The 18,569-nt window shown below is 37.9% G+C and overlaps 1 protein-coding gene across 13 annotated transcripts in view; it reads left to right on the top strand.

The window, feature by feature from the left end:
- Nucleotides 1-18,569, top strand: part of LPXN (leupaxin) — an 80,768-nt gene that overhangs the window by 24,924 nt on the left and 37,275 nt on the right. For 10 of the 13 annotated variants that reach the window (XM_063784053.1, XM_063784052.1, XM_009440448.5 and 7 more), the window contains 3 exons: nucleotides 2,558-2,725; nucleotides 3,644-3,817; nucleotides 3,923-4,004. In XM_063784053.1, coding sequence (XP_063640123.1) covers nucleotides 2,558-2,725; nucleotides 3,644-3,817; nucleotides 3,923-4,004 — 424 coding nt within the window. Of the gene's footprint in view, nucleotides 1-2,557; nucleotides 2,726-3,643; nucleotides 3,818-3,922; nucleotides 4,027-13,361; nucleotides 13,722-14,607; nucleotides 14,951-18,569 lie in introns of those variants that run through there. The other 3 variants (XM_063784051.1, XR_010147548.1, XM_063784050.1) reach the window with 3 other exon arrangements.

Genomic DNA, 18,569 nt, shown 5'->3' with positions numbered 1-18,569 from the left:
TATAATCCAGAATCCTTAAGGTGGAGAATCCAACCATTTTAAATCTGGTTGGAGGATTTGATATATACTCATCAGATGACTATGAAATAATTTCAAAGCAGTATATAAAAATGTATGTGATTGGAGAGGGCAGGGACCTTATCTTTAGAGCTCACCTTGGGACTCCCAATGCTCAGCACAGGGCCTGATACATCGTGAGCAACACATATTTATTAGAGAGATGAGTAAATAAACATCACAAACAAGTTTTCCTTAATGACTGACATCCTTTGATGGGCCAGTGTCTACAATAAAGCTGGGTAGATTGGCTCATTATGCTGTATATCTGAAAATACTAGAAAAAATGTACATTAGATTTAATTGTGTTGCGTTTCTAATTGATTTAGCTTGTGTATTGGTTTATTTAAATTTTTAATTTACAACGCCATCTTTTTTTTTTTTTTGAGACAGATTCTTACTCGGTTACCCAGCCTGGAGTGCAGTGGCGTGATCTCGGTTCACTGCAACCTCCACCTCCTGGGTTCAAGCTATTCTAGTGCCTCAGCCTCCTGAGTAGCTGTGATTATAGGCGTGTGCCACCATGCCCAGCTAATTTTTGTATTTTTAGTAGAGACGAGGTTTTGCTATGTTGCCCAGACTGGTCTCAAACTTCTAAGCTCAGGTCACCTGTCTGCCTCGGCCTCTCAAAGTACTAGGATTACAGGCATGAACCACTGTGCCCGGCCCCATTTATCTTTTGAATAAGCTGCACTTTCACATTGTACACAAATCAAAAGTACAAAAAGCTTGCACTGAACTGTTTCCTTCTCAGCTCTGCACCCTAGCCATCCAGTTCTGCCCCACCGGAGATAGGCAGAATTTCCTGTCTCTTCTATATCTGTTCAGAAGTATTCTGGAAGATAACAGTGAAGAGATAGAGATGTAGGTGTAGATGTAGTTATATTGTATTTTTACTTATTTTTCATAATTAATGTCAGTCACCCTTTCAGACCTTTCAGACACTAACCTTCTGAACACTAACCTCTTGAATATTAACTAACATATATTAGAGGAGGAAGGATGTCTGTCAGATGATCAAAATGTCTCGAAGCAAAATGAGCATTTTGATTGGTGACAATGTGATGTTATAACAGGCAGTAAAAGTAGGATAAGTAGAGGTCTTAAGGCAGACAGTAACAGATCACATTCAGGAGATGAAGAGCCCAGCTGTCCTGAACAACAGAGGCCTTTTACAACATAGTATTAATAAAAGATGAAATTGGGAAAGATAAAAAGGGAGGACAGTGGATGGGAGGCTTTGAATGTCTGTCTGATGAGTGAAGACTTGATGTGGTGGCAATGGAGAGCCATTGTAGTTTTCTGATGAGTGAAGTATTCAGTAGATAGATGGTAGCAGTCGCCCAGCTGGAAAGGAGTAGAGAGAGCCAGAATCAGGTTATGAGGTTATGAAGGGTCAGTTAGCCTTTTTTTTTTTTTAATTTGAGGATCCTTCTTTGAATGGTTTATAATAATTTTGGGCTTTTGCTTAAATAATTCCAATCCATCAACAAGTCTTATCTGACCACTTCTCACCACCTTCTCCTATAATACTGATCTAAGTCATTATCTGAAAATCTCCCTGTATTCACTCTTGCTTGTCAACACTTAATTCTCCACTCAGCTACCACAGGGATCCTCCAGATTCCTTCACTCCTGTGCTTGAAATCCTGCAATGGCTTCCATCACCTTGGAATAAAACCCAAGCGTTTACCATGAGGTTCCTATGTGATCTTTGCCTCTCTCTCCATCACCTTCTCCTGCCGTGTTCAATCTCACTCCCTCCGCTCTAGCCCCGCTGACCTCTTTGACTTTTCTTCTAATGTGCCAAGTTGTTTTATTCCTCGGGGCCTTCCCTCCCCCTAGAATGCTTTTCCCATAAATGTCAATATTTCTGAGTCCCAAGTATCTACTCAAATATTACTTCCTTAGAGGGGCCTTCTTTGATTATTACCTCCATCTAAATCAATTCTTCTCACCATCTTGCTGTGTCCCTTATATCTCTTTCTATAACTTATCTCTGTCTGACGTTACAACATATATTTATTTATTTAATTATTTATTGTCTATCGCCCACAGAATGCAATTCCATGAGGCCAGACACTTGGTCTGTCTTATCTTTGCTTTAATCCAAGTGCTTAGAGCAGTGATTGGCACAAACCAGGTATTCAACAATTATTGCCAAATAAATGAGTAAAAGGGAGATGTGACTAATTTTTGAACTGGGGTCATCCTAAGATCTTCAAAGGGTATCATCTTCATGTACTAAATTTCCTACATTAAGAAAAGATTTACAAATATAAAATTAGTCAGATTTCATTTGGCCTGAGGAGTTTAGGATGAAAGGGAGATGAAAAGATTTTTATTGGTGTTGAAATTTTAGATTTTTCCAATGTCTTGCAGGAAGGTTGGGGAAAGGCTAAGAGATCAGTCAGTAGAGGTGAATTTATAGAGTCATTAGAAGATGCCAATGAGAATAAAAATGAGGCTGATTCTGTTCTTGGTTCTTCCCTTGGGCCAGGTTGCAGTGAGAGCAGATGCTGGCAAGAAGCACTTACCAGACAAGCAGGATCACAAGGCCTCCCTGGACTCAATGCTTGGGGGTCTGGAGCAGGAATTGCAGGACCTTGGCATTGCCACAGTGCCCAAGGGCCATTGTGCATCCTGCCAGAAACCGATTGCTGGGAAGGTGAGATGGGCTGAAATTTTGGTCCTACAGCCTTCTTTGTCTCTCTCTGTCTCATCAAGGTTTGCTCTTTCCCCTTATATTTTAAGATATTTTAGTTAGCAGTAATAATTACTAATCACTTACAGTGCTCTGGCCACTGAGCTAAGTGCTTTACAAGTATTTCCTCATTTAATGGTCACATCAGCCCTTCAAGAAGAATGATTGCTCCCTTTGTAAAGATGAGGAAACTGAGGACTCAGAGACATTAATGGACATATCCAAGGCATAATAAGAGGCAGAGGTAAGATCTGAAACCAGGAGACTGTCTCCTGAGTTTGAGTTCTTAACCATTTTTCTGTACTGCCTTTACTGAGATGACCTTTCTCACTGCTCCCTTTGTTCACACATTCCCAGTCTAAATTGATTGATTACAATTTTCAGCTGAACTCAGCTCCAAGTCACAGCTGCAAACTCCTGTTCTGCATCGTCCTTCACCGAAGCTATGATAAAAAGCTTTGAGAACTGACTGCATGGGGCATGGAATAAAGTGTTCAAACTAGAGGAATAAAAACTGTCATTTGGCCTTTTCCTCTTCCAGGGGTCCCTTCCACACTAAGGCTACAGTTACAACTTCTCTGTCATCAATGTGCTATATGTTGTTTCTGCCACCCTCTGTGGCAGTGCAGTGGTTGTGAACATTTACAGGCTTTCATCACAGTGATCAGTCCCGGAAGTGGGCATCCTTTTATTATCAATCCATAAAGCACGGACAACAGATGGCCTTAGGTGGAACCTAGGTCTAGGCCTCAGTGTTGTATAATTCCAGGGCGTGTTGTCTACAAGGGGTACAATGTGAAGAGTGCTCCCTAGAGTTGTGTAACCTATAGGCTGTAGAGCACTTAACTGGCCTCCTGTGTCAGGCTTTATTTCACTCCACAGGTGATCCATGCTCTAGGGCAATCATGGCATCCTGAGCATTTTGTCTGTACTCATTGCAAAGAAGAGATTGGCTCCAGTCCCTTCTTTGAGCGGAGTGGCTTGGCCTACTGCCCCAACGACTACCACCAACTTTTTTCTCCACGCTGTGCTTACTGCGCTGCTCCCATCCTGGATGTAAGTAAATCCCCGCTCCTCTCCAGCTTTCAATCACTCACTTAGAACCAGAGTCATGCTTTACAACTTCTGCATCATTATAATATCTGTGTGTTCCCTTTCCAGAAAGTGCTGACAGCAATGAACCAGACCTGGCACCCAGAGCACTTCTTCTGCTCTCACTGCGGAGAGGTGTTTGGTGCAGAAGGTATGACCCGACTTGAGAGGCTGTATCCCACACCCCAGTGGGTAGTTATAAGACCAGCAACACCTTTCCTGGTAGTCACGGGAGTCCTGGTTCCTATCAGTACTATCAAAGTGCCCATTTCAGTACTAGATACCATCCCTCCCTACCTTTCTCCAACATTTATAATTTCCCTTTAAATTGATTTTTTAAATCACAGAAATACAAATGCATAGTTTAAAAACTCAACTATTACTTCAAGGGTAATATTGAAAAAGCCTTTTCTTGTTGAATATTGAAAAAGTCCCTTTCTCATCTCCAAATCCAGTTCTCCTCTCCAAATTATTTTAGCTGTTTCTTCTGATATTTACTTATTTTTTTTGTTGTTGTTGTTGTTTGTTTTTTTGAGATGGAGTCTCACTGTGTTGCCCAGGCTGGAGTGCAGTGGTGCTATCTCCGGTGCAATCTCGGCCCACTGCAACCTCCACCTCCCGGGTTCAAGCGATTCTCCTGCCTCAGCCTCCCAAGTAGCTGGGACTACAGGCACTTGCCACCACACCCGACTAATTTTTGTATTTTTAGTAGGGACAATGTTTCACCATATTGGCCAGGCTGGTCTTGAACTCCTGACCTCGTGATCCGCCCGCCTTGGCCTCCCAAAGTGCTGGCATTACAGGCATGAACTACTGCGCCTGGCCTGCTTATGTGTTTTAAATAATAACTTATATTGTTATAGATTGTTTTATTTTTCCAGTTTTAACCATTATGTATTAACTGTCTAAGAGGGAAGATGAGGTTTAGAAATGTTATTACCCCACTCACTCCTAACATATTTCCCCTCCCCTGTTTTTTCAATATATAATTATGTCATAATTACAGGTTAGATCAGTATTAAGTGTGCATATGTCGACAATCATAGAATACTGCTCACAAGTAAGCCATGTAGCAAACTGACTACACTAGAGTCTGGATTTTAGAGTCAGACTTCCAGGTTCAAATCTGGGTTGTGGTATTTGTTCAAGTCATTTAACATCTCTGTACCTCACTTTCCTCATTAGTAAAATAGTCCTAATGAAATTGCCTACCTTATAGGGTTGTTATGAGGATTTAGAGACAATACAAGCGTGGTATTTAGAATACTGCCAAGCACATGGAGGTATAGTAGTGTTAATATTATTATCACAGTGTCCTTTTGGTATAAATTCATTTTTTTCTAAAGATAACATTTGAATCCTTTTTGAAATTGGCTTAGTTTTTATTGTACTTATCACTAAGTTATGCAACAGAACTGTGAAATTCTTTTCAAAATGGCCAACTACATCTGGCAACAAGTCAGTTTCTTTCTTTTCTTTTTTTTTTCTGGAGATACCCCTCCAGGAGACTTTCCTCCTCCTGATTCAACATGAAATGATTTCTTCCTGCTGAGTAGCAGTCATTCTGGTTCATTAACTTAGAATTATATCTAGTAATTACTCTTGGAAATTCCTTTTATTAGTTTCCTCTTTGGATGCTCTGTTTCCTGGGTCCCATGTCTATGTTTCATACATGTTACCACCTTTATTTTGGTGGGGAACATCCCCTAGTAGCTTTCTGAGAAAGAATTTTTGAGAACTTGAATATCTGAAAATATTTTTATTCTGTCATTGCCCTTAAGTTGCCTGGGCATAGAATTCTAAGTGGAAACTATTTTCCTTCATAATTCTGAAGACATTGCTTCACTGTCTTCTAGCTTCCATGATTGGCAAGTTTTTATTAAAATTTTTTTATCCTTGATCCTTTCTACATGACCCATTCTTCCCCCTTTGTATGTTTGTTTCATGTGTTTTCTGAATTGTCTTTTTTTTTTAATTTCTCCTTTTTATGTTTGTTTTGAACAAATATGGAATCAGAAAGCTGCTTTACTTTGTTTTTCTCCTGTCCTTTTAGAATGAACTCAGTGGGGAAGGATTTCTCCTCTCATAAATAAAAGCTTGTGCAGTCCTCTGTCTTTTCTGATTACTCTTAAAAAACAGTTCTAAATATAAAATCAATTTAAGAAACAAAACACAAAAACTAAGCCATTAGGTAATTCAGTCTGTGTAATAGTTAAGGCTTCCAGCACTTTAAAAGTGACAGCCACTCCCTCTCTTTTTTAGGACCTTCAAGCTGCAGGAGGCGAGGACAGGGGTATGGCCTTTCCTCTCTCCTGACCTCGCTTTGTTATCTACCACCCTCACCCTTATTGCCAGCCTTAACACCTGCCTGCTCTAGGGTTGAAACACTAGGGAGGATGGAGATGAGAATAGAAGGCAGGAAGGTCTAACTTGTCTAGGATTGTTGTTAAATTGGCTTTATGCTCTCCAGGCTCAGCCAGTGTTTAGCTCTGACTTTTTTCCCTGAATTCTTTTCGGGATTAAGACAGGTCCAGCAGTGAACTCTTGATTGCCCTTTATGTGTCTTGACTGGCTATTCTCTCCTTGTCATGTTTCTTTGAGGATTTGTTTTGTAAAGATTCTTTTTTCAAGGGGCTTTCATTGTTCCCTCCTAGTGAACCCTTAGAAATTACTAACATCATTCCAGATAATCTCTTCCTCTCATATTTTCATAGAAGGACCATGGATAACTTACTCTTTCCTCTGACAGCCAGTGGAGTTATAATTTTTAGCTGCATGTTTCTATTCGCTGCCATAGGCTCTTTCAGCTAGACTCACCTATGGACTTTTTCCAGGGGTAACTCTGATAGCACTAACTGCATCTCACTAATGCCAAGGCACACATATCCAACTCTCTGAGTCGTCCCAGTGAAGTCCCTCTTTTAACCTGAGGTTATCAAGAACTATACCTCATCTTTCTTGGTGGTGATGGGGCACTCATAGCACAGTTTTCTTCAAAGGAATCCTTCTCTCAGTTTTCCTTTTTCTTTACCTGTTTTCTCCTGAACAAGAGTGAGGAATTCCAGAATTGTACAAGTAATCTTTGGCTACCTGTTTGGAGGGATGTTTTGCAGTTCAATTTGGAATTTGATATATATTATATCTTGGTGCCTTACATTTGTTTACACTGGTCTTTGCCAATACTGCTGATCCATGGTTGTCTGTTACTATTTAAGAATGAGACACTAAAATGCTAATTGCAAACTCCATGGATATAGACAGAAATTGTTGACTGGCAGACTTGACTATATGGTACTCAGGTAAGATGCTCTGGCCATTTTGTTGAGTGACTCCTGAATATGACAGTCGTAGGTCTTTTCTGTTGAGTCAATTATGCTAAAGAGATGTTCTCTTTGCCAGAATTCTGAGATTGAAAAAGGGGATGGGGGAATGGGCTTTTCACCATTCAGCATGTCAACTTTTACTCAATTCCCATTTTTCAGTAGAGAGCTTGACTCGTTTCCTCATGGTGTCCAACATCTCTGATCACTGAGACTCTCTTGTTCAATATTTACAGAAATAATCACTGCATCTTACGGTAAGATAAGGCATCTAACTTTCTAATGGTTCTTTAGACTTTCAACCAGTCCTGTTTCTAGCCTTGAAGAGTATCTCATGCATTCAGTTCCTGAGCCCCTCTGATGTTATCATATTCAAGATGGCTTGATTTTTATTGGCCTCTCCCATCTGTGGAGACATAAGTTCCAGTTTTATTTATGTTAAGCCAGGTACCACTCTTATAACCTACTTTAAATTCTTGAAAATTTAGTTATATCTCATCTGGTGGCATATCCTTTACTTTTTTCTCTTTCCTTATGGCTCTTTATAATTTACATAATTCCTTAACTGTCATGTTAATGATGTTTCAGGAGGGAGTAAAGAAAATCCCATGTGTTTAGGCCCTTTACTAATATGGAGACTTTCCTAAATATCAGGCATATTATTATGTATATGGTTAAAAATAATTTATATGATGCCACCACAGTCTGTGAGAGCAAGTTTATTCAACATTTTACCTAGTTATAGATGAGTCTCAGGTAGGTAAAGTGATTTTCTTAAAGTCACACAGTTAGAAAGATGAAGAGGCAAGATTTCAACTTGGGTATCATTTCTGCAAGTTCCATGTTTTTTATAAAACATCACAACTGCCTTTTGACTGAAATTCAATTCCTCTTCTGCTGTTGGATCTCTTTACTTTTGTGGTACCAACACGATATGCTTTATTTGACAATAGACCCAGATACAGTGGCGCTGACAGAATCCACTAGCAAAGTGCTCTGTAGTAATTTGCTTGTTCACTGGAGCTTGCTCAATGCTTTTTCACAAATCATTAGGTATTTCATTTCTAGATGGTATTTTACCTAAGCAGCATTTTTCATTGACACTTAATCCAAATCATATTAAATTGTGTCACAATAAATTTATATTGTACTGGTAGCCATAAAAGTCTGAGAATTAGTTGAGTACAACAGTCAACAAGTGAATACTGCCTATGGATCATTATGATGGAGAAGTTGCCTGAAAGCAGAACAACAGGACATAGGCACATTTCAAGTAGAGACATAAGTTAGATACACACACAAAAAAATACCCAATCCATAGGATGACCAGAAAGCACCATTAAGGTAGCTAGTTCTCATTTTCTTGACTCAGGCCCCTTCTAAACAGACAGGGCTGATGGGGTCATTTATGGCTTTATATAAACAGGAAACAACACTTAAAACATATTTATACATAGAGCCACATGACAAAAAGTGACATTTATTGATCAGAAGCTCCACTTGGGTTGTATTTTCCTTTTTATGCCTGGCTTTCTGTAAAAAGGTCTCCTGCCATATGATCAGTTCATTAATTAGGTGTCATCCTGCCTCACCCCAAGTTAGATAGTCACAAAGAGTTTCTATAATGACAGTTTAACCTCTGAGCCTCCTGGGAAATTAAATTCATCTGCATTTTTTCATCAGTTCAAATAATTCCTCTTTAAGGCTCCAGTCATTGGTCCTTGGCATCCTCCCACAGGGATGAGCTCTTCAATGTCTACCTGTGTTTCTTTTTAATTGTTCATTATCCAGGTCATGCAGGTGCTCCCTAATTTCCCCTGTGGCTAAGAGCCTCACCAGAGTATAAACACTCTCCCTCTTTTTGTGGCACTTTTAATTGTCAGTATTTCTCATTCTTCCTCTAGAGGTAATTGGTCCCAAAGAGATCCTCCAAGAAAGCAAGAGCTGAAACTTTCTTAATTTATTAGATTATGAAATGCAGGGGTATCACAGCAAGTTTGGGTGATTGCTTTTGATTTCTTTCCTGAGATTTACCCAAGTTGAAACCGAGGCTGTTGCTCCCCTGCTATCCCACTCTCGAAACCAGCTGTCCAGCAGATGCCTAGATGAGGATCATTTCTCAGATAGTTGGCATGTCTTACAGTTTTCTCAAGTAATGCCTACCTATAGGCAAGCTCAGTTTTGTGTCATTTGCTTTATGCAGCATCAGCATCACCTGGGGACTTGTTAGAAATGCAAAATCTTGGGCCCCATCCCAGACCCATTGAATCAAAACTCAGGGTGGAAGACCCAGCAATCTGCATTTTATCAAGTTCCCAGATGAATAATGCACACTAAAGTTTGAGAAACACTATTATGCTACACAAAATTGAGACAGGTGGTTGCAGGTATTTGTTCTTCTTAAATAGTAGGACTTACGGTATTCAGTTTCCCTTGAATAGACCCTAGACATCATTTGACAGAGTAAATAAAAAGTAAAGTGAGCTCTTCTGTGTCTCAGGGGTTTAGAGGAAGAACACAGGACAGCATATAAAATTACTAGTTTAGATTCAGATCTGTAGGCCTCAAAATTCTGCTAAATTGTCTGCTTTTTAAAGAAAGCAAAGTTGAACAAAGCAAGGCATGTGAAAAAGTGACGAGGTAATGGAAAAACTGCAGCTATATGGTTTGGGTCCCAACACCTAGCTGCTTCTATTGTCATGTTGTGATCTGGCTGCTATTATCAAAGCTGATTTCTAGAAATAGTGTTTTCTAGATAGTCTGCTTTACAGAACACTGTGCATGCTTTGCTTACATGCTGTCTTAGTGGGGAAGAGGTAGAACTCTCATATTTACAAAATTATTGGGCTATTTGTGCTCAGCTGATACTGTCAGTTCCCACAGAGATGTCAAAGTCAGGATGCATTTAAGTTAGAGGTATAACATTGAAGTTAGGCTTTGAAGTTAGGCCTAGATTTCAATCTCAGCTCCTCTACTGACTAGTCAGGTGTAAATTCTCTAAGCTGTCTTTTCGCATTTGTTAAATGGGGCTAAAGCCTACTTCAGAAGTTTGCTCTGAAAAAATCTCATTTTAATTTAGTACCGTAGATAGAGCCTTCAGTGGAACCAGTACAATGCAGATGATCCATAAATGGGATTGCTGATAACATAGTCTTCATTTTAGGTGTCTCTCTAAGTAAATACTAAGGAGGGATTCTTACATAAAAGTTAATCTATTTATGCATATTCTAGTCAATGCTGAAGTGAGACTCTAAATTGCAATATACTCGGGAGCAGATGATCTCAATTTTGCTATTGTAATATTTTTCTTATGTCCGCTCATTCAATAGATATTTATTGAGCAACTACTATATATGTGTCAAGCATTATTCAAAGTACTAGGGATATAGTGACAAAAAGGAAAGTTCTTGCCCTCATGATTAATGTATTCTGGTGGAGGAGACAAACAGTAATCAAACTAGCCAACTAACTACGACCTACTCTGCATGGCGAGAGAGAGAGTGATTAGGTAGTATTTGAGACACAGTGGTTGAGTCACTTGTTCTCTTAAGCAGACCCCTGAGGTAAGCAAAGGACTAAGCCATTTGGGTATCTCAGGGAAGTGAGTTTCAAAACAGAGCAAATATATCACTTGAATAAGTGCTTAGGGATTAATTAGTTAATTTTGTTGTAAGTGTAAAGACAATAAAAAGACCTTGCAGAAATGTTTGTTTTTAACTTATTACCCTATTAACCTAAAGCAATACAGAAAACTTTTCCTACCAATGTTTTTCTACATTTATTCATGTATGTGTGCACACATAAGTTATTGTGTGCCTAAAATTCTTTTTTTATACTTAAGCATTTCTCCATGTTGTTTCATCATAATTTCATAATAGTTTTATAATAATTTTAACATTATCAATTATTCCATTAGGGATTTATGTAAATAAACAAAAAATAAAATGCTATATGCCTAAAGATTTTCACTGAAGCATTATTATAGTTCCAAACATTGGAAACAACTAAATGTATTAACAATAGTATCATATTTAGATTACTTCTGGTGTTTAGTAGTACTATAATAAATATCATTAAACATAATGTTTTCTTCTTCTGAATTATTCGTATTAATTAATTCCTAGGACTTAGATGTCTACATCTTTTTTAAAAAAACCTTGATATAGATTATCAAGTGACTCTCCAAAAGAATAATACAGTTAATATTATTACCAGGAATATATGAATATATGGATCATTCCATATATCTTCCAGTATTGAGTATATTTATTTAACACTGTTTTTACTACTTAGCTAAAATTAGAAATTCAACTACTAATTAGCAAAAATTACAACTTCATTGTTTTCTTTTGAGTTTCCTGACTTACTCATAATGTCCAACATATTATTATTTTTTTCTTTTCTTTTTTTATTATTATTATACTTTAAGTTTTAGGGTACATGTGCACAATGTGCACGTTAGTTACATATGTATACATGTGCCATGCTGGTGTGCTGCACCCATTAACTCGTCATTTAGCATTAGGTATATCTCCTAATGCTATCCCTCCCCACTCCCCCAACCCCACAACAGTCCTCAGAGTGTGACGTTCCCCTTCCTGTGTCCATGTGTTCTCATTGTTCAATTCCCATCTATGAGTGAGAACATGCGGTGTTTGGTTTTTTGTCCTTGCGATAGTTTACTGAGAATGATGATTTCCAATTTCATCCATGTCCCTACAAAGGACATGAACTCATCATTTTTTATGGCTGCACAGTATTTCATGGTGTATTTGTGCCACATTTTCTTAATCCAGTCTATCATTGTTGGACATTTGGGTTGGTTCCAAGTCTTTGCTATTGTGAATAGTGCGGCAATAAACATGCGTGTGCATGTGTCTTTATAGCAGCATGATTTATAGTCCTTTGGGTATATACCAGTAATGGGATGGCTGGGTCAAATGGTATTTCTAGTTCTAGATCCCTGAGGAATCGCCACACTGACTACCACAATGGTTGAACTAGTTTACAGTCCCACCAACAGTGTAAAAGTGTTCCTATTTCTCCACATCCTCTCCAGCACCTGTTGTTTCCTGACTTTTTAATGATTGCCATTCTCATTGTGGTTTTGATTTGCATTTCTCTGATGGCCAGTGATGGTGAGCATTTTTTCATGTGTCTTTTGCCTGCATAAATGTCTTCTTTTGAGAAGTGTCTGTTCATATCCTTTGCCCACTTTTTGATGGGGTTGTTTGTTTTTTTGTTGTAAATTTGTTTGAGTTCATTGTAGATTCTGGATATTAGCCCTTTGTCAGATGAGTAGGTTGTGAAAATTTTCTCCCATTTTGTAGGTTGCCTGTTCACTCTGATGGTAGTTTCTTTTGCTGTGCAGAAGCTCCTTAGTTTAATTAGATCCCATTTGTCTATTTTGGCTTTTGTTGCCATTGCTTTTTTTGTTTTAGACATGAAGTCCTTGCCCATGCCTGAGTCCTGAATGGTAATGCCTAGGTTTTCTTCTAGGATTTTTATGGTTTTAGGTCTAACATGTAAGTCTTTAATCCATCGTGAATTAATTTTTGTGTAAGGTGTAAGGAAGGGATCCAGTTTCAGCTTTTTACATATGACTAGCCAGTTTTCCCAGCACCATTTATTAAATAGAGAATGCTTTCCCCATTGCTTGTTTTTCTCAGGTTTGTCAAAGATCAGATAGTTGAAAAGTATTTATTTTGCGGCTATTCGTTGATTTGTGAGGTGCACTTGTTTTAAAAGGTTTTAAAAAGCAATCCCCGTGAGTTTCTCATTCTCAGTGTAGCTCCATTACCTGGACATGGGATCAGTAAGACTCAAGCCAAGAATTTTCTAATATGTGTCTTAACAGTGAAAATTTCATGTATTAGAGAGAAAGTTCTTATACCTCAACAAATTGCTTTTTAAATGTTTTTATTATAGTACAGTCTAAACATAAATGTGCTTCCTTACCTAGCTTCAATAAGTATAAGTGTTTTGCCAAATGGATTCCTCTATTAACCTTCACCCATCCATCCACATTTTTTCTTGCTGGAATATTAAGAAGCAAGTTTAGCAGTCATGTAATCTCATCATTAAATACTTCGGCATGCATCACTTTTAGCTGAGAAGGTCTTTTAAAAAACTACCTTTATGCTTAACAAATTAAGAATTCCTTATTATCATTTACAATTCCTATTCAGATTTCTAAGAAAATGTCACAGGCTTGGTTTGCTTGAATCAGGATCTCAGCAAGGTCAGTGCATTGCATTTTGCTGTTTTGTCTCTCAAATTAAAACAATTCTATTATTAGTCCTCTCTTTGCTGCTTTTTTATACTATTTATTTGTTAATGAATCCAGAACCTATATCCCATAAAATATCCCATATTATTTATTTGACTGGCTGCTTTCTCATGATACTGTTTATTTGCTTTACTCCTGCCCCCATTTCCTATATTTTCCTTAAACTATTAGTTTAGACCTAGAGATGACTAGGTTTAGGTTCAGTTTTCGGGGGTCTGGATGACAAGAATAGGTTTCAGGTGGTGGGTGCAATATACTTCTTGTTGAATCACATCAAGAGGTGTATAATGACTGGTTGACCACTTTTATTGATACTAACATTGACCACTAAATTTAAGCAGTGTCATCCCGATCCCTCTATTTTAAAGTTCCCCATTGATGACTATTACCTAAATCCAATGGAATAGGTAGTAAAATGCTGAGTTTTCTATTATTCCTTCCATATTTATTAGCTGAGTTCTACAAAAACTTTCTATCATCAGTTATTGGGTTATCTTGGAATATATCTCATACAGGAAAGGTGAGATAAGTGTTTGACACTTTCTATTAATAAGAGTAATTATAAGGGTAATGAATGGGTTCATTAACAATATCCAGTGGAGACTAATAAATTTTTATTTTAAAAAAATCATTATGAACTCATGGAGTTATATATACTTGGTATAATTTGATCTATTGAATTAGTATTTTTTAATGCTCAAATTTATCTGAGGTCAGAGGTAGCCCCTTCAATTTGGTTACTGTATCTTTCTGATATGATCCCAGTAATCTTCCTATTTCCTTGGCACAGCAAGATATATCAGGCCTAACTTGTCAACTCTGCCACATACTTGGAATCATCCTTTTCTCCAAAAAGACTGCTTCATTGAGGATATTTAAAAATTAGGAGTGTTCATTATTTCTGGGATGTCATTTCTTCTAGGTTTTTCAGTGGACAGAGCTTCAGATCTACTTTTTAAGGTTTTTAAATTTTATAGAGACAGGATCTCATGCTGTCTCCCAGGCTAGAGTTCAGAGGTGCTATCATAGCTTGCTACAGCCTTGAACTCCTGGACTCAAGCGATTCTCCCACATCAGCCTTCTGAGTAGCTGGGACTACAGATGTGTACCACCAGGTCTGGCTAATTTTTAAAAATTTTTTGTAGAGAGTGGGTCTCACTACGTTGCCCAGGGCTTGTCTCGAACTCCAGGCTTCAACCAGTCCTCCCGCCTCAGCCTCTCAAAGTTCTGGGATTACAGGCAGGAGCCACTGCGCCCTGATAGAATCTGTCATTGTTGTTGTTGTTTTTTTTAAAGAAAAGTAAGTCATGAGTTCATACTAATATATCTGATATAGTGTAATGATACAGTTTTTTGTTTGATTTGTTTGATTATTTGTGTCTTTTTTAATGCTGGAAATCTTGCTTTCCAAAGGCATTAATATGTTTGCTTTATTATGCAATCTACCTGTAATAAGTTCAAAAAATATATAAATATTGTAAATGAACCAATTATTTTTATTGTGTATATATATTGTATTATTTTATTGTATATTTTAAGGTAAACAACATGATATTTTGATATACACAGTGAAATATTTACTACAGTTAGGCAAATTAACATATCCATCCTCACTCACAGTAGCCCTTTTCATGTGTATATGGTAAGAGCATCAGAATCTACTCTCAGCAAATTTCCAGTATATATAGAAACAGTTTAAGACACTTCTCAAAAGAAGACATTTATGCAGCCAAAAAACACATGAAAAAATGCTCACCATCACTGGCCATCAGAGAAATGCAAATCAAAACCACAATGAGAATGGCAATCATTAAAAAGTCAGGAAACAACAGGTGCTGGAGAGGATGTGGAGAAATAGGAACACTTTTACACTGTTGGTGGGACTGTAAACTAGTTCAACCCTTGTGGAAGTCAGTGTGGCGATTCCTCAGGGATCTAGAACTAGAAATACCATTTGGCCCAGCCACCCCATTACTGGGTATATACCCAAAGGACTATAAATCATGCTGCTATAAAGACACATGCACACGTATGTTTATTGCAGCACTATTCACAATAGCAAAGACTTGGAACCAACCCAAATGTCCATCAGTGATAGACTGGATTAAGAAAATGTGGCACATATATACCATGGAATACTATGCAGCCATAAAAAATGATGAGTTCATGTCCTTTGTAGGGACATGGATGAAATTGGAAATCATCATTCTCAGTAAACTATCGCAAGGACAAAAAACCAAACGCCACATGTTCTCACTCATAGGTGGGAATTGAACAGTGAGAACACATGGACACAGGAAGAGGAACATCACACTCTGGGGACTGTTGTGGGGTGGGGGGGAGGGGGGAGGGATAGCTTTAGGAGATATACCTAATGCTAAATGACGAGTTAATGGGTGCAGCACACCAGCATGGCACATGTATACATATGTAACTAACATGCACATTATGCACATGTACCCTAAAACTTAAAGTGTAATAATAATAAAATAAAATAGAATATTTCTTTGTAGCTTGTTTTGTCTTTAGATTGCATCATTAGGACTGTACACTCTGAACACTATCATTTAAAGTTACTTGAATGAACTATTTCATTTTTATTATTATTATACTTTAAGTTCTCGTGTACATGTGCAGAATGTGCAGGTTTGTTACATAGGTATACACATGCCATGGTGGTTTGCTGCACCCATCAACCCATCATCTACATTAGGTATTTCTCCTAATGCTATCCCTCCCCTAGTCCCCTGCCTCCATCAGGCCCCAGTGTGTGATGTTCCCCTCCCTGTGTCCATGTGTTCTCATTGTTCAACTCCCACTTATGTGAGAACATGCGGTGTTTGGTTTTCTGTTCCTGTGTCAGTTTGCTGAGAATGATGGTTTCAAGCTTCATCCATGTCCCTGCAAAGGACATGAACTCATTCTTTTTTATGGCTGTATTTTATTCCGTGGTGTATATGTGCCACATTTTCTTTATCCAGACTATCATTGATGGGCATTTGGGTTGGTTCCAAGTCTTTGCTTTTGTGAATAGTACTGCAATAAGCATACGTGTGCATGTGTCTTTATGGTAGAATGATTTATAATGCTTTGGGTATATACCCAGTAATGGGATTGCGGAGTCAAATGGTATTCCTGGTTCTAGATCCTTGAGGAATCACCACATAGTCTTCCACAATGGTTGAACTAATTTACACTCCCACCAACAGTGTAAAATCATTCCTATTTCTCCATATCCTCTCCAGCATCTGTTGTTTCCTGACTTTTTAATGATCGCCTTTCTAACTGGCATGAGATGGTATCTCATTATGGTTTTGATTTGCATTTCTGTAATGACCAGTGATGATGAGCTTTTTTTTTTCATATGTTTGTTGGCTACATAAATGTCTTCTTTTGAGAAGTGTGTGTTCATATCTTTCAGTCACTTTTTGATGGGGTTGTTGTTTTTTCTTGTAAATTTGTTTAAGTTCTTTGTAGATTCTAGATATTAGCCCTTTGTCAGATGGATAGATTGCAAAAATTTTCTCCAGTTTTGTAGATTGCCTGTTCACTCTGATGATAGTTTATTTTGCTGTGCAGAAGCTCTTTAATTTAATTAGATCCCATTTGTCTATTTTGGCTTTTGTAGCCATTGCTTTTGGTGTTTTAGTCATGAAGTCTTTGTCTATGCCTGTGTCCTGAATGGTATTGCCTAGGTTTTCTTCTAGGAATTTTATGGTTTTAGGTCTTACGTTTAAATCTTTAATCCATATTGAGTTAATTTTTGTATAAGGTATAAGGAAGGGGTCCAGTTTCAGTTTTCTGCATATGGCTAGCCAGTTTTCCCAACACCATTTATTAAATAGGGAATCCTTTCCCTGTTGCTTGTTTTTGTCAAGTTTGTCAAAGATCAGATGGTTGTAGATGTGTGGTGTTATTTCTGCGGCCTTTGTTCTGTCCATTGATCTATATATCTGTTTTGGTACCAGTACCATGCTGTTTTTGTTACTGTAGCCTTGTAGTATAGTTTGAAGTCAGGTAGCGTGATGCCTCCAGCTTTGTTCATTTTGCTTAGGATTGTCTTGGCTATGCAGGCTCTATTTTGGTTCCATATGAAATTTAAAGTAGTTTTTTCTAATTCTATGAAGAAAGTCAATGGTAGCTTGATGGGGATAGCATTGAATGTATAAATTACTTTGGGCAGTATGGCCATTTTCACGATATTGGTTCTTCCTATCCAGAAGCATGGAATATTTTTCCATTTGATTGTGTCATGTTTTATTTCCTTGAACAGTGGTTTGTAGTTCTCCTTGAATAGGTCCTTCACATCCCTTGTAAGTTGTATTCCGAGGTATTTAATTCTCTATAGCAATTGTGAATGAGTTTCACTCATGATTTTGCTGTCTATTATTGGCGTATAGGAATGCTTGTGATTTTTGCACATTGATTTTGTATCCTGAGACTTTGCTGAAGTTGCTTATCAGCTTCAGGTGATTTTGGGCTGAGATGATGGGGTTTTCTAAATATACAATCATGTCATCTGCAAACAGAGACAATTTGACTTCCTCTTTTCCTATGTGAGTACCCTTTATTTCTTTCTGTTGCCTGATTGCCCTAGCGAGAACTTCCAACACTATGTTGAATATGAGTGGTGAGAGACGGCATCCCTGTCTTGTGCCAGTTTTCAAAGGGAATGCTTCCAGTTTTTGCCCATTCAGTATGATATTGGCTGTGGGTTTGTCATAAATAGCTCTTATCATTTTGAGATACGTTCCATCAATACCTAGTTTATTGAGAGATTTTATCATGAAGGGGTGTTAAATTTTATCAAAGGCATTTTCTGCATCTATTGAGATAATCATGGTTTTTGTCATTGTTTCTGTTTATGAGATGGATTATGTTCATTGATTTGTGTATGTTGAACCAGCCTTGCGTCCCAGGTATGAAGCCAACTTGATCGTGGCGGATAAGCTTTTTGATGTGCTGCTGGATTCAGTTTGCCAATATTTTATCGAGGATTTTCACATTGATGTTCATCAGGGATATTGGCCTGAAGTTTTCTTTTTTTGTTGTGTCTCTGCCATGTTTTGGTATTAGGATGATGCTGGCCTCATAAAAATGAGTTAGG

This window comes from Pan troglodytes, chromosome 9, assembly GCF_028858775.2.
Source record: "Pan troglodytes isolate AG18354 chromosome 9, NHGRI_mPanTro3-v2.0_pri, whole genome shotgun sequence".
Taxonomy (NCBI): domain Eukaryota; kingdom Metazoa; phylum Chordata; class Mammalia; order Primates; family Hominidae; genus Pan; species Pan troglodytes.
This window is presented reverse-complemented; position numbering and strand designations above follow the sequence as displayed.